Source organism: Pelecanus crispus, chromosome 1, assembly GCF_030463565.1.
Source record: "Pelecanus crispus isolate bPelCri1 chromosome 1, bPelCri1.pri, whole genome shotgun sequence".
Lineage (NCBI taxonomy): Eukaryota > Metazoa > Chordata > Aves > Pelecaniformes > Pelecanidae > Pelecanus > Pelecanus crispus.
In genome coordinates this window covers 3,287,170-3,309,750 of record NC_134643.1, presented here as the reverse complement: position 1 = coordinate 3,309,750, position 22,581 = coordinate 3,287,170, and the positions used below count along the sequence as shown (strand labels likewise).

Genomic DNA, 22,581 nt, shown 5'->3' with positions numbered 1-22,581 from the left:
ACTATGGCCTAGAAAGGCAATAATTAATTGTACAGGAAGGTTGCCTAGTTTTCATGTATCAGTAATAAAGGACCGTGACAATTTTCTTTGTCTGAGCTCACATCTTCCTGGAAGCATGGCTAGAATACGTGCTGCTCCTTACTTGAGTTCACAAGCAGTAAAGCCTGGTAGTTGATTCATTTTATCCTCACGCAGCAATTACAGGGAATAATTACAGATGGTTTTACTGAATGGAAGAATAATGTGTCCTAAATGTATTTATAAATACATAAAACCTATGAGGAATTCAAATAGCCATTAGTGAGGAACAGCTAGCCTGAGCTCTGGCCTGCAAGAGTCATTAGTGTTTGTGGACTGCCCTTTCGGAGCTAAAACACCGGCTCAAAGAGCAATTACAGATCAGATCAACAGCCTCCATGAGCAGCAGACAGCATGTTACTAGTCTACAAAGCCAGCACAAAGTCTAAGATAAATCTGCATTCCTGATCCAAAGGCCAAATTCATCTGAGGTCTAGTACCCCCAAGCCAATGACCACACTTCAGAGAGGCAGGACACCCCTGCTGACAGCATGACTTACAAAAGCCGAGTGTTTCTGTGGATAATGAGAACACGCGCAGCTTCGTTACATAGGTCAGGATGGAAAAATGCATCTTGATTACTCAGGAAGCACAAATGTGTTTGAAGCAGCAACGCTACCCAGATCTTTCTGCTAGACATGAGACACTGACTGTCAGAGATGAGCTAACGAGAGGAGCAGTGTGTTGGTCTGACACAGTGTGACAAGCCTTCTGTTTGCCAATTCACTACCTGACACACCACCTGGTGTGGGATCCATCTCACCTAGCTTTAGCTATGTAAAATCTTAGTAAGTAGCCTACAGTGGTCATCTAAACTACCTCCATAATCAACAGAAGAAAAGAAGTATGTCAGAGAACAAGCCATTCAACCAAACCACTGGATCACCTTCTGATAGAGCCAGCTGATCGCAAAAGGACTCCAGATGAGTCACTCAGCCTAAGCATCTAACATTAACTTGGAACAGGAGGCTGGACTATATGACCTCTTGAGGTCCCTTCTAGCCTGAATTGTCCTATGGATGTACGGTCTGAGAAGAATCCAGGTCTTGAAGTGAGGCCCAGTATGCCAAGAAACTCTTAAGCTCTCAAATTAACATAATCTGTATTTCAAGGCTATAATAAAACTGGGTATGTGTCTCACTCAAACTGATGGCCTGACAGGCTGAGGGAAGATTTGTTTCAGACTGAAAGCAAGAAATTCCCAAACCTCCTACAAATGGCAGAAAGAGGGGCAACAGAAGAAAGTCCTGCTTTGTCATGGTTTTAAAGAAAAAGAAGAAACAGAAAACAGCTTTCTTCACCACTAAGAGGATGAAAAGCTTAATCGTGCCAGCAGACACCTTACCTAGGGTGCAGTGTGTGAAGCTCCATCCCAAACAACAGGAAATTACACCAACAAACAGTGAAATGATAGCAATCAAGCAGAGCTGGCACAGTCCGAGACATCCTCCTTGGTGTAGCACAGCCAAAACCAACTACTCCATCTGAAGCACTCGGAGACCAGAAGGGACCCATGCAATCATCGGGTCTGCCTTCCTGCATGACCCAGGACCTCAAATCTCAGGCAGGAGCTGCCTGTGCTGTTTTGCAAGGAGATACAAGCTACTTCTGTTTGCTTCCCAGGCAGGTCTGAGTCTGTGTGGCTGTAAGACTATAGCACTGAGCCCTCTGTAACACGCTCTATCAACAGCCAGGACATGTTAGCTAGAGTATGTGATCGCTGTAGATGTATATCAGAGCTCACACAGCCAGCCCTCCTGCAAAACCCTACAATGATATAGACCCAGAGATCCCAGCATCAAGCACAATAACCTGTGGCTGATCTGCAGCACATCTCCAACTTGTTGAGACTTAATTAATCCAGCTGCCACAGGTTAGTTCCTCCTCCATCATCCAGCTGAACTCAGCCCTATGCTTAATGGGGCTGATATCATGGTTTTCCCCCATACAGACACAAAACTAAATTTAAGCCCATTTATTTCATCTTATTTCCCCGAGATAATTTACAGAAGGACACATCCTTATAAGAAGGGCTTATAAGAAAGATGGGGACAGACTTTTAGTAGGGCCTGTTGCGATAGGACAAGGGGGAATGGTTTTAAACTACAAAAAAGGTAGATACAAACTAGATATAAAGAAGAATTTTTTTTATGATGAGAGTGGTGAGACACTGGCACAGGTTGCCCAGAGAGGCTGTAAAAGCTCCATCCCTGGCAACATTCAAGGTCAGGTTGGACGGGGCTCTGATCAACCTGATCTGGGTGAAGATGTCCCTGCTCATTGCCAGGGGTTGGGCTGGATGGCCTCTAAAGGTCCCTTCCAACCCAAACCTTTCCATGATCCAAGCACCAGGGCGAAGTTGAAGAATGAAATCAGCACTTTCTCTTACATGACACAGTTCAGATGAGATCTAGGACCATCACAGCATACCCCAGACTCTGAGACACACAAAGTTGTGTGTGAGGGCAGATAAGGCCATGATGTTCACTCACTCTGTTGCGTCGGTGCCGAAGAAGCAATCGCAGAGCTGTGGTTTGCAACGTGGACAGCCATCCTCCAAGAATAGGAGCAAGGCCAGCAAGCCACACACCACATGAAAACTATTTTCATTTAACACATTTGGGTTATTTCCTCTGGGGATCATCTGCAAAAAAATGCCAGCAAGCGAAACCCTACAAATAAACATCACCCGGCTTCTGTGCAGCTGTGGCTCTCAGCTGCACACACGCCTTTGTAAAGAGAAATACAGTCATCATCTTCAGCAAAGAGAAACACGTAAGGAAGTTTGGATTTATGATGAAAGGGTCAGGAGTTGCAAGCACAGGTTTATTTTCAATTCCAGACACTCCTAGCAGCAATATAAAGTAGCCACGTTAAACTCTCTGGAGCTTCTCTGCTTGGCAATTTCACGTTAACGACTTTCCAGAATGAAAGCGGAGGTGAGGACATGAATTCACTCTGCTTGCAACACTGCTGCCGCACCAGCTGGGATATCAGGGAGGGGCAAAGGGAAGATCTAAAGAGGCAGGAATAGGGTCAGCATTTCTCGCATCCTGAGCAGTTAAAATATAACCCAGAAATTCCCGGCACAGTCTGTAGGTAACTCGGAAGGGACGGGGGGCCTCGCAGTTGAAATGCTGGGCTGGAGTCAATCAGTTCATCATCCCACACCAGGTTCCCACCTGCAAAAGAGGGAATATTACCACTCCTCTGCCCCAGGGAAGCTGCTAAACACAGGTTTATAAGGTGCTCTACATATCCGAAATATCTTCATGTGAGAATGATTGGCAGCTCCCAGGGCACAAATGCCCTCCCGAGTCCCACCGGCTGCCTCTCCATCTCGGGCTGATGTGCAGGGGGGAGCCAGCTGGTGAGAGGCTGCGGTCTGCTCCTGCCGCCGCTCCCTGTGTCGGCAACCAGAGGGTTCATCTGCAGCCGTGACACCATGGCCAAGTGTCACATTCACCAGTGAAATAGGAAGGATGTGCAAAAGAATGGGCCTGATTTACAGGAGGATTCTGGCAGGCGTTTGCCTTCTCCAGGATTAAGCCTATCAAATAAATAATGAACACATCCAGGCACTCCTGGAGAGGATGGTTTTACAAGGCTGGTGCTGGCTCAGTCCCCTAGGGATTTGCCGAGCCCCCAAAACCCCCAAACTCAGCAGAAGGGTTAGAGCTCTGATTACAACACCTCCTTCCCCATCCTCAACTGATTTCCCAGCAGAAGTGAGCACTTTGGCATTGCACGAATGGCTGAAGCACCAGGTATTAGGGGGCCAGTGCAAACAGTGCTCATAATAAACTGCAATTGTCCCTTAAACATCTGCTTTAGCTATTTGCCTCTGAAACAGCCCCTGATAATCAAATACAGCCTAATCCATATTTTGGGTAAAGCTTCGATAAAGGATTAGTCATCCCTCATTCCTCCTTGCTTTCACTCCGGCGAAATCTTTCTCCTCAATCAAAGCACCGGGGCCTTTTTCCAAATATCTCAGCAGGCTCCAAAAGCAATTCCACAGACTCACTGGGGATAAAGGTTGTCCCAATGGCCAAGTCTCGCCTTTGATTTACAGCTAATACCCAACAGCCCTGTCTTCATACGGTGGCAGGTACTTGGCTTCTCACTCTTGTTATCTCAGGCTTGGCTACACCAGACGATGGAGGGAACGCATACATTACATCTGTCGGTGCTGCCAGCAGGGCCAGGGAGCCAACAGCAATAAGAAATCAACAGTAATACGCATTTGAGTCTTTGCAAGGAGATATCCAAGGTCTTTTCCATCACCTGACTGCAAAATTTTCTTTCCTTCCTGGCTGCAAGGACTGAGTGAGGGTGAGGGTAGGCATATATCCTACTCAGTAGGATATTTAAAAATCTAGAGAGATGTAAGCCCTAGGAAAATCTGTCACCAGGAACTTCACAGTACCTGAAGAGTTACAAGCTAGGAAATTTAGGGTCTAGATCACCTGCTGCAGGGGTGAACCATAAATCCGCACCCAGCAGAGCTGCAAATGATGGAAACCATCTCCCTGCAAACCACAGGCCTTCAAACTCCGACAGCAGCAGTATGGTACCCAAAGCTTGTGCTTGTCCTGTTTGCCTGCGCATGTCCTCTTAATGGTATCAGCATGGGCTTCACTGCTTGGTGAACTTCTGGTTAAATGCTGGTTAGCCCTACCCCTGCGTTAGTGCCTTGCCTTCCTTAAGCTGGATTGGCTCTGCCTCTGACCTCCTGCATTACCTCTGCTTCTGGCCACGCTGCCTCTGAGTCTCTCTTCTGAATCCTCTGAGACCAGTGGACTTTGGTTCATCTGACCTTCTCCCCACGATCTGTGCCGTGAACTTCAGCAGAACCATCACATTTCAGCCCGTTGGCTGTGTCTAGCTATGAGGTCCTAGTGCAGGATGGAGACAGCCCCTCTGACTCTCACCTCGTGCCACATCATTCACATAATTTGATGCCTGTTACTGCCCTCCCCATCACATGCATTCCTGACTGTGGGTCAGGAAAAGGCTGTGGGCTTGCCCAGTGAGCATCAACAGCTGTAGACCTTTGTCATCTGCAATTCAAAGCCACGGGGAAATTTTGAGGACAAAACGATGGGAACCCTGGGCCACCAACCAAAGATAGCATAGATCACCAGCCAACCCACTCTTCAGCAGTTAGCCTGCAGTCTAATGACATACAAAAATATCCAGTACCATTTCCCCAGGGTGCTCTGTGATATAATGGAAGCTGGATAAAGAACCAGCATTTGGAAATACATTATAATTGCACGCTGCTTTTCACTTGTGCAACCACAGCAATGGTTACCATGAAATTACATGTCACCATATACAAATGACAGTGCAGTTACAGTAACTTTACCAATTACAGGGAAATTGCACCCACTATGCTAAGAGGTTTTCATTCAAACATAATTCAGGAATGCAAGAACAGGGGAGAAAGTTATTCAAATTGACTAGAACTGGTACAGGCATTTGGGTTTTAGGTCTATAGTTTAAGCATCAGTTCAAGGACTGGTGTCAAGTTTCCAGAGTGCTGCAGAATCTTAATATAGTACAGACTTTTTATGCCTACATTTATGTGCCTTCTATACTCTGAGCGTAAGGCTCCCCAACAGTCTATACCATGTACGTCCACGTCGTAAAATTCGCAATTTCCTGAAGAGGAGGCTGCCTTTCTTACAGAGACCAACAGGTTTCTTTAGTCTTCAGGCCTTCTGCTCAGCAGAGCTGGCGATTATTAGTAAGAAGTAATTGCTGCTATAAATTTATCATCTTCTAAGTCCCGACTTTCTGAATGATTAGTGTGCTATAAGATGTATATAATGTACACTGATTAGTGAATCCCTAAAAATTTTCTAGACCACAGTATTGCAAAATTTAAGCACTACTGGCAGTAAGTTTGCTTTTCTTATTTCCAGCCACAGACCCTGGAGATGCAGACCAGAGCTTTCAGGGTCTGCTGACCCTGTGTCACAGACACAGAGCTAGTGAGCAGCAACGTCAAATGCTTTTCTCAAAATCTTGTTCCCACTTTTGCTATGCACATCGCCTTACTACTGGCATGGGACTGGTCAGCAGCAGTATTTCTGCTCTGGAAGCAGCACCAGACTATCAGAGAGAAACAGTTCATGCCCCCATGAAGGAAAGTCCAAGACTGACTCTCCAGAGAAGAACATGATAGATATTAAGTGTGCAATACTGACCTCAGCAAAACAACATACGTGCTTCTTGGTCACTTGCATAGAAGTCACTCCTACCATTACAAGTGAAGATGCAATTAAGAATCCAGCCTGAAACACCAGGAGGTTAATGAATCCACCTTACTGGCAGATGGTGTACTGATACCAGCTTCACCATCTCTCTCAGCTCCTATGTCAACTTCACCTCCAAGCGTCTGCCAGGAGAAACAGTCATGCTATGTCATGATAATCAAGACAAGGTGCAGAACAGACTCAGATACCTGGGAATATTTTCCAGCGGGATATTTACACTCTCTGTGTTTGGATATTGTAACTTAAGTGATATTTCAGGTGCCCTGGTTAGAGCCCAAGGGTCTGATATAGGCAGGGAAGAGGGACAGTACCTCTAGCAGCAATGCAAAGTGTCAGACTGAGATAGTACAAACACTCTTATTTATAGAGGCCTTCACATCCCACATCCCAAACACTGCCACTGTGTCAGCCAGATCTCCCTTTTGCATAAGTCATTTCCACCTCCTCAAAAAAATTCTGACATTTCAATTCCAAATCTCACCATTAGCACACCAAGCCATGTAGCTGGGATGAAAATCAGATCCCCAAGGTGTGTGGTCACTGAGGTTCATCCCCTCACAGGTGGCAACTATACCTACAAACGAGAAAGATGGATGGGACCTGAAGAGCAGCAAATGTGACTGTAAAAGGAAGCTGAGTTCTTCTGCAGTCCCATAAACTTCCCTCTGCTGGCTCAGAGGCTGGAGGATCATATGCATGAGGCACTGAAGGATAAACAGAGGAATATGATCTCTGTGGCTCTCAGCTCAGTGCTTTCCATGAGCTTTAAAAAATTCACTTACAATTTTTCACACCCCAAAAAGAAGAGATTATTGAGTGTGGAGACTCTGCCTTTGAAACCGCCATGGTCTATTGGGTAAATAAGCATTTAGGGATTTTTGAAAAGTGAAGTATTGATCAAATAAGCTGCTAGAGCTCTTCTGTAAGAACATACTCTAGCAGCAAAGCTGTGTTACGCACCTGAAACACAGTAGCACTGACTTCCCCTGGTGCTGCTGTAGCTGTGGAGATGCGAAGCAAGAGTTCCAGAGAGAGAAAATCTTAGGTGAAAAAGGGTTTCTGTATAGGCAGAAAGACGCCTTTGAGAGAAGAAGTGCTCACCAGCTGCTGCGTTTTATCCTAAAGGATGTCGCATTTCCATGATTGGCCAAAGGTTCTCTACATAACAAATTCCTGGAAATACCAACTGCAGTGATGAAAGAGGTGCAAGAGACTGGAGCTCTCTCCTCTGTCAGCTGTGCCCCATAATCCTGAGCATCCTTGCTGTAACATGGGTTTCTCTCAGGCAGGTCCATCCAACAGAGACACCTAACTAAGAGACATTCCCTTTCCTAAGTTACAAACTCTCACGTCCATCTTCACCAGATGGACACAGCAGCCACACCGCAGGGCTCCTCTAAGCTCTCCACAACAAAATCCTTGCTGTCTGTTGCATGCAACGCTGAAGGGTGCGGGAGCCTTCTGTTGCTGACCTGTCCTCCCTTTTGCGGACAACGTGCCTGGCCCATTATCTCCCAATACTTGCTGGCAGCAGAATGGTTAAAGCAGCATTTCTGGAGCATTTCTGGCAGCTGCCAGGCACCCCTCATTCCTATTCCAGAGACGCACACCAGCACCTTGCCGGATAGAGTCCAGCTGCCTCCCCTATGCCGGCACCACCAGAGATTCTCCACTGAATCACAATTACTATAATTATTATTTTGTTACACAGACAAAATTATCATTTGGGCTGCAAAGTGCCACCCGCACCAACAGCGCTATATAAATTAAAAAAACAGCGCTGCTTTGCATGCAAGCGACACCTTCACCCGGAGATCCCAGAGCGGCTTAAAAGCATTAATTAAGCCTCACCACAGTCCTGCGAAGGTAAGCTAAGTATTGTAATGAACAACATGTATGTGCTGTTGCTCTTCAGCACGGGGAAATTGAGAGAGCGCAGCTGGGTACGAGAGGCCCCAGCTTGCTCACCAAATAACGGAGAGTCGTGCCGAGCTCCAGGGCTGCGCATCTGTATCAGGGAGAATCGAGCTGTGTCTGGTCCTATCATCTCACAGAAAATGAATTTAAAGAAGCCTGGTTATCAGTTTAAACAACAAACTAAAGCACTCGAGCCCTGAAAAGAAAAATCTCCCGCTTGCTGCCTCTATCTGTGCAGATCTCGGTACTTGAGGAATTCAGAGCACTTGTGTCAGCCAAGTATAAATTCACTCAAGCCATTAAGCTCAAACTCCTCCTGCATCTGAAAGCGGGACTGTGCAAGCGGAAGGCTGCAGCCGGCCCTCAGAAGCAGGGACACCATTACAATTACAGCCCTGTGTTTCTTGGCGCAGGATCCCGACCAATAACCCCAACCCATTGATAAGTGCTGGGTCATTCCCTCATTAGGAGGAGTACATTTTTATTATTCCCTTCTGCACGATCCCTCACTCCACCTCTCCCACTCTCTCTGTGTGTCTAAATACGCGCCTGGCTAATATCGCTTGTTTACAGGATAAATCAGCTGAACAAATCCTATTATATTTTGGAACACTGACAACAACGGGGTAATGACATTGAAACAGGGAAAATACGATGTTGTTCCTACTGATCTAATGTCACCCACATGCTCTATCAGCTATGCCAGCTCCAATACTGCATGGAGGAAACAGAGGTCTCTCTCTTTCTGCAGTGCTACCATTTAGCTGCATGCATATCTGGGTGTCTTGCCTTTCCTGCGTTTCAAGTATTTCTTTAAATATTTTAAATATTATTAGAACCTGCACCATGAAGCAGAAAACATTGGGGCTGCAATGTTTACTAGCTCCTAAATTGAAGCAACTGGGTGCTGGTGGCACAGGGAAGATGTTAGGTCCTACTTATTCTACAGTTATCTGCAGGAGAAAGATGCAACACAGGTCTGCATTTCAGCAAACCACATTCATCCACTTACTGACATTTATCTGTGCAACAAAGCAGAGCTGAAGAGAAGAACGGTTCAGAGGTAGATGTGTGCAGGACACCCGGGTCCCCAGCTCCATCCTGAACTTGGACATATCTACCCAGCCAGGTCCACGCTGGCTCTGCAAACACTGCTTTTTGTCCCAAAGGTGTTGTCATGTTACCCAAAGACTGGGACAGTGCTAATAAGATGCCTCTCAAGCAAACTTACAGAAAAACCATATCCCACACTAGCAGAGTCATGCAGATGCCAGGCTGGGAGTGTCTGGGGCAGAAATATGATCAGATGAGATTTGGACATTGCTCTGTAGGTGTAACAGCCTTTCTCGTCTCCATCTTCACACTGGTCAGTCTTCAGGATGGACGTTTCCAACTTCTGTATTATCCTACCTGGTATAAATGGAACCCATGTTTCCATGCATTTCCATTTGTTTGGATAAATAGAGAAACATGCTTATTTCAGGGGGATAAAAAAAAATGTGACGTGTGTGCTGGAATATAAAATAAATAGACATGTGTATCAGATCATTCCCAGAGGCTAAACATCTTCACTGATTCTCCAAGTACTAAGACAAACCCTGCACTGTTTTTCACCCTGACAGCTACACTTGCATCAGGCAAGCCAGAAAGGGTCTGTGCAGGATTTGGCCCAGAAAGCAATGCAGAATCCAGCATACCCTCGACCCCCTCCTCAACAGAACGGTTATTGTACAAACTCCCGCGCTCAGCTGCCCCCGGTCCGGAGGTGCTTTAAATAGCATCGGGCTCACGAAGGGAGCTGGAGTCACTTTGCTTCTGGCTCTTCCAGGATGGCTGGGTTTTGCTTGCTGCTTTTTTTAAAAAAAAAAAACCAAACCGTTGCACAAGCATTCCCATTGGCCCACAAGGCACCTCCTGGTGAGGCAATACGAGGTCAGGTTTGTGAAGGAGCTGATCTCCCAGCGTGGAAGAGAACGCGAGGAGATCATATGGAGCCTTCCAGAAATGTAAGGCTGAGCCGCGGGTGACCACAGGGCTCGACCACAGATGAAAACAGCCTGGGTCACTGGCAGGGGAAGCAGCAAAGATCAGTTCCCAGAAACAAATCTAATTGTCCATGTGGCAAGAAACGCAGGCAAGGGGCACAAGCAGTGATGGAGAAGCTGGCACCTTGCTCACCTGCAGAAGCAGCTACTGGGGGACCACCAGGACCTGGGGCTGATGCTGAGAGATGCTGAGCTGCTCAGGCAGAGCCAGCGTGGTCCAGAGATGGGGCTGATGGTGGGGGAGGGAGCTGCGCCTGAAATATCTCAGACACAACAGCGACTCAGCAGCCTTGGGCCCTGCTCTGCCCTCAATGAACATTTTGTGCGAGTGGGGTTAACCAGACGCAAGGAGCGGGGAGAGAACAGCACTGTGCGTGGGTTTGGCACCCGGCCACTTAAAGGCACAGGGTTTCCTCTTGCTTTATGCTTGCAAAGTAAATAAATGGTTTTGAGAAGGAGGTTGTTTGCAAAGCATGCTTTTTTTTTTTCCCCCAGGTTGCAGGGTGGGGTGTGATAAGAAGGTAATTAATTACCACCAGCATTATTTCTGCATGCACACGGGTCTGGAAGTATCCTTTCAAGGACAGGTGTTTAACACTGAGGAGCATACTTAATACCTCAAATGCAATCATCCTCTCCATCCTCTCCATGCAATTAGGCCCTGGTTTACAGCCCTTAAGTGCAAGCTTCCACTGATGTAGGTGCTTAAGAGTTTTTGTTTTTCTCTCCCCCAGGGCCTCCAAAGCCGATTTTTTTTTTTTTTTTCCTGCCTGGAGTGCAGAGCACTTTACAGAGGCAGGGAAGTGTCCTTATCCCTGCTGGCTGAAAGCAGAGAGCTGGCACATGGGAGAAAGCACCGCCACCAAGAAAGAAAATGAAGATGAACCCACGTGGTGCCTGAGAAGCTCCTGCAAACGAGCTCACACCAGGTTAGCATATGCATGCCCACCTGCACATGCAGTGGGCTTTTGAGGATGTCCAGAGGACTGGAACGTTGCCAGCAGCTACACCCAGGCTGAACTAAGAGCTTATGCAGATGCTGGAGAAGTCCTGTAGTGCTCAGCCAGCACCTCTCGGCCATAGGCACATACGTCGATGGAAAAGCCAGGAGGATCTCGTTCCTGCAACTCCATTAGACCCCAACCATCCTGTCCCTAGCAGGCGCACGAGGCATGCTAATCAATGAATTAGTGCTAATTAGTTAATGAGCCTGCTGGTCACCTCACAGAGGAAGAGGTAGGGAGACTTTCCTAATTCCAGTTACAGAGGGGCCGGGACCTTGCTCAGAGCAGTGGTGGTTTGAACTCAGCTGCTCTCCATTAGCCTGAGGAGCATGGCCCCAGACATCTCTGGTTACATCCACCACTGACAATAATCATGAGAAATACCAGCCGCGTCGCTGGAGAGAGCTCCCTGCTCCACTTTCGTCTGAGCTGCCTCATGTAGCAAGATAATATGACATTTCTCTCTGATGAAGTGTCTGTCATCCCAGAGCACAGCCAGCTTTGCAGGGGAGATGATGGTCAGGCCTACTGGAGATGGAGAAATGGGGAGTGCAAAGGTGCATGGGGGGGATTTGCAAATCACAGAGCTCAGCTGCAGAAACCCTAAGCCAGCACCCTACCCCTCGTGCATATTGCCTCCCCAGTTAAGCCCTCCATCCACTCCAGCTCCCAGCGTCAGCAAGAGGATGCTTGTCACCTCTTATCAAAGTTGCTGGGCTCAGCAAGTCCCTCCAACAACACGCTCCGCACACATGCACACACACTCCCATCCAACAAAAACTGATGTGACCAATTATACAAATACAGATCTGGCAGTAATAAGCCTGTTTGCTCCGTCTCTGAGTCTCCAGTGAGCATTCCCAGAGAGACATTACCGTATTTCTGAGACTACTGCCTTTGCACAGACTGCACTGTACCATTTTTTTGATTCCTGCTCTTGCTTGCATCTTCAGAGGAAGAAGAGGAAAGCACTGTTAAAAGTTGACCAAGAACTGACCTCAACTGACCATGAGCCCTTTGGATCAGAAACATGAGTCTGTATAATTTGGGCTAAAGACATGTAGGCAAACCTCTTGTGCATGGTCTATCCAGTAGAGATGAACAAAAAGCCCTATTGTGCAAGCACAAGTGACATTGACCCCCTGCAGGGATTTGCTTAGGATAGCCCTACTAGCAAGCAGTGACACTACGACATCTAATGAAACCGATAGCTCGTTCCTGTGACTGTGAGTCATTCCCCTGGGAAAGCAGCAGGCTCATGTACCGGCCAACCCAGCCGGGAGAAAAAGGCAGGGGCTGTGTGTGCCAAGTGTCAAAGCAGCAGTATCGCATGGACCTCCTTCCACACATTCTTCTTCCCAATGGCTAAGCAAAAGTTCATACTCCCTTTCACCCCAACCTTTCCCTTTTAAGGAAAATGATGGGAGAAATGACAGCTAGAGATGACAATTCCTGCTTTTTAGTTTGTAAAGTTATTTTTTTCCTTGAAATGCCCCTTCTTTCCAGCAGCTCCAGCCCATGTCCTTCTTTCTAAATGACCCTGTTTTTCTGTCCCCCATGCTAGAGAGGAACACAATAGCAAGGATGATATTCCCTCTTCCTGCAACATTTAGGAACATCGGGCACAGCACTAAGAACCAGGAGTCCCTGAGCTGCAACTGCCCTGCAAGTCATGTTTTACTGTGCCATAGCCAACCCTCCTGTAAAACAGCAGTAATGTTGCTCCTCATCTTGGTGTCTCAGAGGTGCTCTGTCAGACCTGCGTGCTGTTAACACCAGCAATGACAAATGCAGGCCAACACAGCCCTGGAAGGAAGAGGATAATCATGAAACAGGCTGTTTGTAGGAAAATTGTGTCTACCACATCACCAACAGTGGCCTTGCCAGGAGTCAGATTGACTGGCCCATACCATACACACAGCCCTTCTGCCACCTGAGCTAGAAATGGCCCTTCCTAACCTGGTGACATGGAGCAGAAGAGAACTCATGGATCAGTCCCAAGGGCCCAGCAGCATTCACCTTGAGGTGAGGTGCTCATGCTGCCAAAGCAAAACACCTGTGCCCCAGCTGGCATCCAGACATGCCTGACAGCCATCCATGGAAGGAGTAATCAGAAATATGCCTTCCACAACCTCCTCCCACATCCAGCTAAACCCCATGGGTACAGCAGTGCTTGCTTGGAGGGCATCAAACATCTAGGTTGGGCAGGGGGGACGCAGGGAAAGCAGAGGGAATAGGAGAGCAGAGTCCACTTGAGGAACAGATGTATGGAAGAGATGCAGGACTCTCAGGGATCTAAGCACTGGTAACCACAAAGATGTTTTAGGGAGTTACTGACTTAGGTGCACCTTGAAGCATCAGAAGCACAGGAAGCCTTTATAGCCAAGTCACTCATCAGACAATGACTTGGGTCCCAAACACCCACCTCACCTGCCCTCTGTTAGCAAAGTGTTGGAAAAATATTGCCCCACTCTTTACACAAGGCCTTTTGTTGGCTGGCCAGCTTTGAAAACATTTCTTTTCTCCCCCAAGTGACAGCACTGCCATGAAAAACAGGAAGAGATTGAATACAGTAATTTAAACAGTCAAACTCCATTTCCTGCCAAAAGGAAAAGAAAATACCAGCAAAAAGCAGAAGTCAGGCGATAGTTGGGGACAGACACTTTGATTATCTTGGACAGATATTTGCGCTGTGTATCCGGTAAAAGCTACAGCGATGGATGTGACACCTTTTCATTTCAGGGACTGGAGTCTGTTAGGCTGCAGAGTGGCAGGTGATGCTGTGAGGCAGATCCAGCTGATGAGGAGACCAGGATCTCCCGGGATCACAGCCTTGGGTTGCAACCAGCTCCAAAGTTGACAGCTGGGACCATTTGCCAACAACACACCATGTTTGGGACTTCATTGCAAGCCAAGGCTCCAGCAAGGACCCCTGTTCCTCTCACATCTCCCCAGCAGGCCCCGGCACCTTCACGCTGCTTTGGGGTCAGTCTCCAATACCTTCCTTTTCTTCATCCATGCTCGCATGTCCCACACAACAGTTCACTTGCCTGCTCCCCAAGGCAGAGGGGAAGGCTCCCCTGACTCCACTGTGGAGCATCCCAGTAGTGCAATTGTCACTGGGCTTCAAAATGCACCTATTGTTAACCCTATTCCGTATTACTGAAAATACTGAAAATCAACAAATCCCCCAATGATCAAGTCCTGTACCAAAATGGCCCATCCTTCTCCCAAACTGCCTTTAAAAAAAAAACAAAACACCACAAAAAACCTTCACCAAATCCAGCATTTCCCAACTATATCAAGAGTTAATTACAAAGTTTACGAAGCGTATTTAAACCACAGCCTTTTTTATCCAACATGAAGACTGTTTTCTGTTTTAAGAAGCCTTTTGTTTCCTCCAGAATAGCCCTTCCTTCTGCCAACACCCAGCCTTGCTCTCTGTGCTCCATACATTGATGCACCAGGCTGCACCATAAAAGTGGTCATGGTTTGGTGGCACACAATGCCTTGCTAGATAGCCAAAGGGGATGAAGGTGCTCTCTGTGGCTATATAAGTAGGAATGGCTTCAGTATCAGGAAAGGAGATTTAGATTAGACATGAGGGAAAGCTTCCTAGCAGCAAAGACAGATCATGTAGGGAGAGAGAGGAATCTCCATTCCTGGAGGTTAAGAACAGATGAGACAAACATCTGTCAGAAATGTTATAAGTAGGGCAGAAGGGCAAATCAGATGACCTCATAAGACACGCTTTTTTCCCAACCTCATTTTTCTCTGATTATATGAATTTCTAAGCATTTGGGGTCAAGTGTGCTGTTTAAATGTAAGCGATTATCCTGTATTTGCAGAGAGGAAAACCAGAGAGGTATTACCTGGAACTGTTCATCACCTGAGTGAACATTGCCAATTTTCAAATCAACTGCTCAGACATAAAAATCCAACACTTTTTCCTGATTTATGCTGAAGATTAATAGGAGGACAGCTATAACACAGAGACAAGGGAGGAATGAACACAGAGAATCTTCCATTCATCTCTCATCTTTTATATTTCCCATTCTTGAAATTCTTCTGTCACACTGCACATCTGCAACATGCACACGCGGTTGGCACGAGAGAAGCACAGGCTCATTACGCAGTTGTGTCTCAGTCCTTTGCCTTCACTTTGGGTTTGCAAACCAGACCAGGGCAAGTCTCCAGGACATCCAACCCTGCAGGACATCTGGAGACCCAGTGCCTCCCACTGCATGTTGACCATGAGACACTGCATCGAGCCCAGCTTGCTGCCAGGTCCTACCTGACCTCAACTTTCCCAGCTCCAGCTGCACCAAAAGAGCTGCCTGACCAGAGAAGCTGCAGACTCTGCACTGTACTACCCCAGCCAAGTGCACTGTACCCCCACATCCCTGTAATAACTTGTGTGTATATTGCAGGTTAGCAGAGCTGTGCTGGGAATGGTCCCCAAGAGAATTCTCTTGCCCTGAACTGGCCTTGAGCAAGCATTACACCAAGGCAGGAACAGAAGCATCCTAACATGTGGATCCCCTTTGAGTCAGTTATCACCCTATTAGAAAAAGTATTTGTTACCAAAAGCCAGACCTGACCATGCACCAAGATGTGAGGACAGTGCGGTGAGCCCAGCTCCATAATCCATGGTCCTACAGTTAATACCACAAAGAAGGGCTGGAATATGTCTATTAACAGTGTTTGTCTGCAATGCTCGGTGAGGGTTTCCCACAGCTCATCTCTACCCATCTACTTGATGCCAGGCACATGAGCTGTATCCGTTCACATGCAGGATTTCGGCTGCTTAAAGCAGGGCAGCAGAGCTGAAGTTCAGGTCCAGCCTTGATCGCAGGCAGGTTAAGCCTCTATGTGCACCAGCAGAGAAATACTTGACATCCACAAAAAAACAGGGAAAGTCTCACTGATGGCTTTGTAATTGGTTTTAGAGCTGCTTCAAATACATGTGCTAAGAGGCAGAGCAGCAGTGCTGGTGGATGGCTGGCAAGCAGGACATCAGCAAAGGAGACGAGGCCCTCACAAACATATATCCAGGCTCCAAAATACTTCACCAACCATCAAATATTTTCCAGGCTTAGTGGCTGGACTCTGCAACCCTTACAGCAGCCAAATCACTAATACCTCTTCCCCCGGGCAGCACAGCTGATCTCAGACAGGGCTTGCCAGCAGCTCTAAGTAGACTCATTTAAGGAGAGGACAGCCCACTTAGTTACAATTTTCAGACTCCTGTTTTTTCTTCAAGGATCTCCAGGCTCTTTCTCCAGCTGGGAAACATTAGCATCTCTGATTCACAGTGAAGAAATGCAGTCACAAATATGGTCTAACAGTTTTTCCCACTGTCTCACCCAGTCCCTGGCTCCTTGTCCTCTCCCCAACCTCTGGAGTCCTGCCCCTCCAAATTTGGTCTGATATATCACTCTTCTTGGTCCAGCACTCACCCCAAGAGACACAAGAAAGCTGTTGGCCTTTTTGCTCCTGTCTAAAGCCACAGAAACCAGGTGACTGAGGGGTTTCAAACCTCCTGATGTGAAAGGTCCTCTATTGCAAATGTTAGTATGGAGCACAAGCAGAGCAGATTTGCAAATGCATGGAGAGGCTTAACAGTCCAGGAAAGAAACTCCAGTGGGAAGCTCCCAGCTTAAATCTAAAGGCAGCTCTTTGAATGTGCAGAGGCCTTAAGGCTAAACAAAAAAATCAAAGCTATATTTGGGCACAACCTTTCTCCCTGTGCAATAGTCCATAGGGAGCTTTACAGGTGTAGAGATCCCAACTAAAATGAAGGTCTTGTCCCTCCACATGTTCAGTGTGGGAGCATGAAAGCAGTGCAAGGTCAAGCAATGATGCTGAGGGCGCTGGTGTAAAGGGGAACAAGGGCAGAGTAAGGCAGGACCAGACTCCCTGCAATGAAATTTCTGTCTGCGTTCCTCTTGGTCCATCCTTGTCCAGCAAAGGAACAACAGCAGGGATCCCCCAGCAAAGGAGGCTTGAGTACAAAGGAAAACCGGACCAATCCCACATCCTGAGCCCTGACTGCCTTGAGATTATGGGGCAGGAAAGCACTCTGGTTTTTCTCCATATTCCCTTTGCTCAGACTTGAACTTGCCTCCCACTTGAAAGACCTAATTAAGGAAGGAAATCAAAGCCCAGAGAAGTGGGTATTACAGCAGCCTGGGTGCAGTGCTGGCTCTAATGCTGATTTCTGTGCATGGTACCAAAGCCAGCCGTATGCTGGCAGGGCTGACGTAGATTTCTGCAATGACACTTTAGTAAACCAACAGAATAATCTAAGACAATTTGTAGGTCAGGTAGACCAGCCTCTTCCCCAGTCCTGCCCTTAAATCTTGCAGCATTTAATCCTTGATCTGCAGCCAGGCCTTAATTTTTCAGTGCAGAGGCAAGGCAGGGCTGGCTGGAAACTGGAAGACAAGGGACTTTAATGGTTAATGACCAGTGCTTCACAACCCTAGAAGAAACAAAGCCCTGGCTTCACAAAGCTCCCTGAACAAATCCTGCTCTGACTTCAGCCCAGGGTAATAAAATTACACCAGCAGACACAGAAACCAAGACAAGCCATTGACATTATCTAGGTCTTGTTTTGGTTTAGGTTTGAGCCAAGACTGCACAAGGAAACGTGATTTCGCCCCTAGCGAATTGCACAGAGAAGTAACTACAACAGGCAAATTCGTCCTTAAAGATTTCAAGGCCCCTTGACTTAGTTCATCAGCAAACATAGCATGCCTGAGTAGGTCAGAAAGTGATACCTTCCTCAGCTTGTCCATGAGCAAACTGAGGCATGAACTGGTTAAATTAGGTGGTGGTGAGCTGGAGGCAGAGCCAGGACTGGGATGAGGCAGTCTCAGTTCCTCGGTCCCTGCTCCAATCATTGAGCCATGCTCTAAGACCTGTGAGCACACGAGGAGGTTAAGGTTGGGTGCTTAGGGGCTTCACTTACCGCACTGCTACAGGGAATGTCCTTGACTTTGAGCCAGGCCAGATCTAACGTCCCCTCTCCCCTGTAGCAGGACTGCAGTCTGTCTTTGATGCGATCGTTGATCTTTTTCAGGACAAAGATGCAAAGAGCGGACTCATCCAAGGACTTCATCTTCCTTTTCTGCCCCTTGGAGAAGACTGTGAAGAGGATATCATCCTCAGGGCCAACACCCAAAGACCTCGCTAAGATGGCTCCAGCCTTAGACAAGTAGGCTGCCTGGAGCAACCGGTACTCCACCCCGTTCTTCTCACAGCCAATGGGCACCTCAACATAGGAGTTAAACGCTGTGTCCTCCTTACAAAGCCGGACCAGCTTGGAGGTATAAACCTGCTCCTTCGTGGTGGAGCCAGGTGGTGAGATCATCTCAGGCTGCAGAGTCAGGAAATAGACAAAGTTACCGCTGCTGAAGCCATAGATGTAGTAGATATCAAAGTCAGGGATGATGGTAAAGGTGTCTGAGGGGATCTTGATCATAGAGGCCACAAACTCATCATGAAAGACATATGCAAACATCCCATCTGCCTCAGAGTTCTTGGTGAGCTTTCTGCTGGAAATAGTGGGGAAATACTCAGGTTTGCCATCCACAGCAGTGGCAATGAACAGCTTGTCATCCATGTTGCTGTAAGAAACAATGACTCCAAAAACAGAGCCACTCTCATTCACCCCAGAGAGATAATGCTCCTTCTTGTGGAAGGGCTCTCCCAGCTTGAAGAGGTCATCCAGCCTCAAAAGCTTGCAGATGCCCTGGTAAAGACTCCCACAGGCTATCAATCGATTCTCCTTGTAGTCTATGAGGAGCATTTTGTTTATGTTGTTAGTGGGCGTCAAGGGTTCATTGCAGGTTTGGACTATCCTGGGAGGATAACACTTGGGATTATCTTCATCAGGACCAGTCTGGTGGGTCACCAGGACCTTTAGGTCACTGGAGAGTTTGTAGATCCTGTTGACAGCTCCCAAGTAGATGTGCCCAGTTCTTTCATCAACCACCAAGTGGTTGAAGTTTCCCTCTGCTTGGTCTCCAGTGAAAGTGATGAAGGGCCTCTTTGGATGGAGTGGCTGCTTACCAAGAGGCGACACTGTGGTGGACAGCAGGAGGTGAGAAACCAGGCAAGTCCATTTCCACATGGCCGGTGACATGATTAGAAAAGTTTGTATTCCCAAGGGAACGAGGATTAAAAGCTGTAAGAGTCTTCAAAACACCAATTCCCTGGCAGATTTTGTCCTACAAGCGAAGAGAAAAGAAAACAAAATTACATTACTATGGAGTATTCCTTCCTCCTCCCTCCTTCACAACCATGCCATCATCAGAGCGTATTTAATTGCTAATCCTCCCTTTCTCGTCTCTGAGCTCTCTACTTAAAACCAGCACAAAGGGAGCGCTCTGAAAGAAAGGATGCTGGTAGAAAGAGCAGAAATCACATAGCAGAATAATAAACCAGCACCCTTTTACTCTCCATTACACACACACGTGCCCCATGGTGCAGCACAAAAATTCACTGGAAGCTAGAGCAGTGCAGAAGGCTAATGGTAGAAACATCAAGCAGTATTGCTGTTTGCACTGCCAACTTTGACCCAATTGCATGTTTGCTATCTAAGAAGACAGGACAGGAGAAGGATTATTATCCTGCTCTTCTGGATGAGGGACTGAAGCCTGAGAAGGTCAGGGACCTGCCTCCAGGGAGAGGTCCAGATGGATGCTGAGCTCTTTTGCAACCCTTGAAGTTTGCCAGGAAGAAGCCAGATCTAGTCTGACATTAACATCCTTTCAGGGAGACCTCGGTCCAGAATGGGCCTGTTTGAACAGGCTTTCTGTGGCTTCCAGATCAAAGCTGCCTCATGCCGGTCCAGCTTGGAGTACAGACGTATGAGTTGTGGTGTGCCAGCCTTCACAGCCACATCTACAAAGAGCATGCAGCCAAGCACGGAGCACACACAGCACCAGGTCTCCTCCCTCCGCTGGGCTCTCACCACATGACCGCTCTCCACCCACTGCACAGCCAAGAAAACGCTGTCTAAAAGATACAGTTCCCCTGGGCATCTCAGAGGACTGAGGAGAAAGGCGTTGACTAACTATGAACAGTAATAAAGTCTGAAGACCCATGAAATGGGAAAACTAATAACCCAGGGACCAGCCTGGTGACTTTCCAAAGAGAGGGAAGGGGGCTTCCTTGCACCACTCAGTCTCTTAAAATCTCCCAGGTTTTAACCAGGGTGGTGGGAGCAGTATGGTGTTCAAACAGCTGCTGTAATTTGGTGAGCACATCACCAAGCCTCATCCCCGTGCCATGGAAATGCATCTTCCTACTCAACACATCCATCTGCTCCCTGCTCCTCCACCTTTTCATGGCTGCTTCGGTACCAAGAGCAGCTTTGGCCCCTTATGACCCCACAGAGCATGTGGGAGATGGAGTCCTACCAGCTCAGGTCTCACCAGCCAAGCTCCTTCCTGAGTGCTGACTGCACAACCCTTGTTACTGGTGGTCAGTAACACAAGTCTTTCCTCCCTCCATCCCCCTTCAACATCCAGATCAAAATTTCACAAAACTGTTCTTGATTTTAAAAAGGACACAAGCCAAACCCCAGCTGTACTCCTGCAGGCCAGTGTCCTATCACCTCTCACAGAGTGGCTTTGCTGAAATCAGGGGTGTAACTAGCTGAGCAAAGGTGATGACAGCCAGCCCCATGCAAGCAGAAGGCAAGGGAAAAAACACTGTTTGCACATCCCAGCAGGGAGGAAGATGTGGCAGTGACACAGGTCTGGATTCGCAGCTTTTTCAAATCTGTGCAACTCTGCTAACACCAGTGGAACTGAAAAATTTACTTAAAGAAATAATAAAGAGAATAAATCTTGTCTTCTTTTGACCTGTAGACTGATTAGATCTGATAGTGGAAAGGGTAAATCTGGGCTTGCAGAGCATCCACCACTTTTATGCCACCCCAAATATTTCAAAATTCTCACAGCAGCCAGAATTTCAAAGCTGTTGTATGATCACCTTCACCTCCCACTGCCCTCCCTACCGCAGCAGCCGCAGGCGCTGGGTAGATGACGGACAAAGGTCATTTCGCATTTACTTTAGGTATGTTTACCCTGTTCTGCTTTGCCTTTCTGGTCAAGCAAATATTTAATAAAATCAAGCTTATACTGCAGAGTTTGCAAGACTGTCTTGTGAGCAGGAGAGGATTCGCTCTGCAGGGATACGCAGGCTGGTCACGTAGGCTTTTAATAACCTTTATTATGATAGATAGAGCAGCGATGGGATGAGCTCTCCCTGCACAACCATTCCTCTTTCAAAAGAGGCCATCCTTGAGAGAGCAGCAGAAGAGGGAAGCTGTCCCTGTTTGAGTCCTGTGTTCAGAAACATCACGTGGCGACCCTGAATACTGGCTCCCGTCACTTATGAGTTATGATCCATATTTCTAACAGACACGGGTTTGATCGGGCACTAGACAGATCTAGGAAGAAATTATTCTTTTCAAGTACTAAAAAGATATGTATTTTACCCGTATATTTTACTGTATTTTGTTCCTCTTAGCCCTGCAGAGCCAGCAGAGCTGCAGGACAGGGAAATGGGAATTGCCATGACCCGGAGACTGAAGAGGGAATGAACAGCTCCCCTTCTGCAACAGGAGCCATCTGCCTGAAAGTCAGCACAACACCCTGGAGTGGAGTTGCAACAACAGGAGGAAATCTGTCCATTAAAATACACGGTCAATGCAACATAAAAGGAGATACACTCCAGATGTGAAGTCTTTGAGGCCCAAGCAGGAGAGAATTGTGACTGACTTTGAGGTGAGACTGTCACTTGTAGATGGAGGGGGTGGCAAGGGGAACCTCCCTCCAGGCAAAGACAGCAAATTTGATCTGGAAGCTGGAGAGACCCCAATAAGAAACTCCAGGAAGGCTAGATGAGGAGTCCCTTTTGCAGCAGACAAGGGAGCTTCAAATATAGTGAACCTCATGGGGGAAGATGCTCACCTGCAGAGGAAAGTGCCTCAACAGTCCACCAGCACGGATAGCCAACAAGCAAGCACAGGAGCAGCCTTCTGGGACAAAGCAGGGAGAGCAGGAGCCTGGGGCTATCTTGCCATCTTCCATCAGCCATCTGAGTGACCCTAGGAGCAGGATTTTCTCTCTGTACACTGCTGGCACTCACTCCTTCCTTCCCATCTGCTCATGTTGTTTGCCCTGCACCCTCTGTCCTGGAGCCCCAATCAGGACTTGAGCCTCTAAGGGCTATAAT

General features: G+C 47.4%; 1 protein-coding gene across 1 annotated transcript in view; it reads right to left on the bottom strand.

Annotated features, from left to right (window-relative positions):
* Window positions 1-19,477, bottom strand: part of PLXNA4 (plexin A4) — a 427,136-nt gene extending 407,659 nt beyond the window's left edge. The window contains exon 1 of the mRNA XM_075727571.1: window positions 18,302-19,477. Coding sequence (XP_075583686.1) covers window positions 18,302-19,477 — 1,176 coding nt within the window. The remainder of the gene's footprint in view (window positions 1-18,301) is intronic.
* Window positions 19,478-22,581: the final 3,104 nt, after the last annotated feature.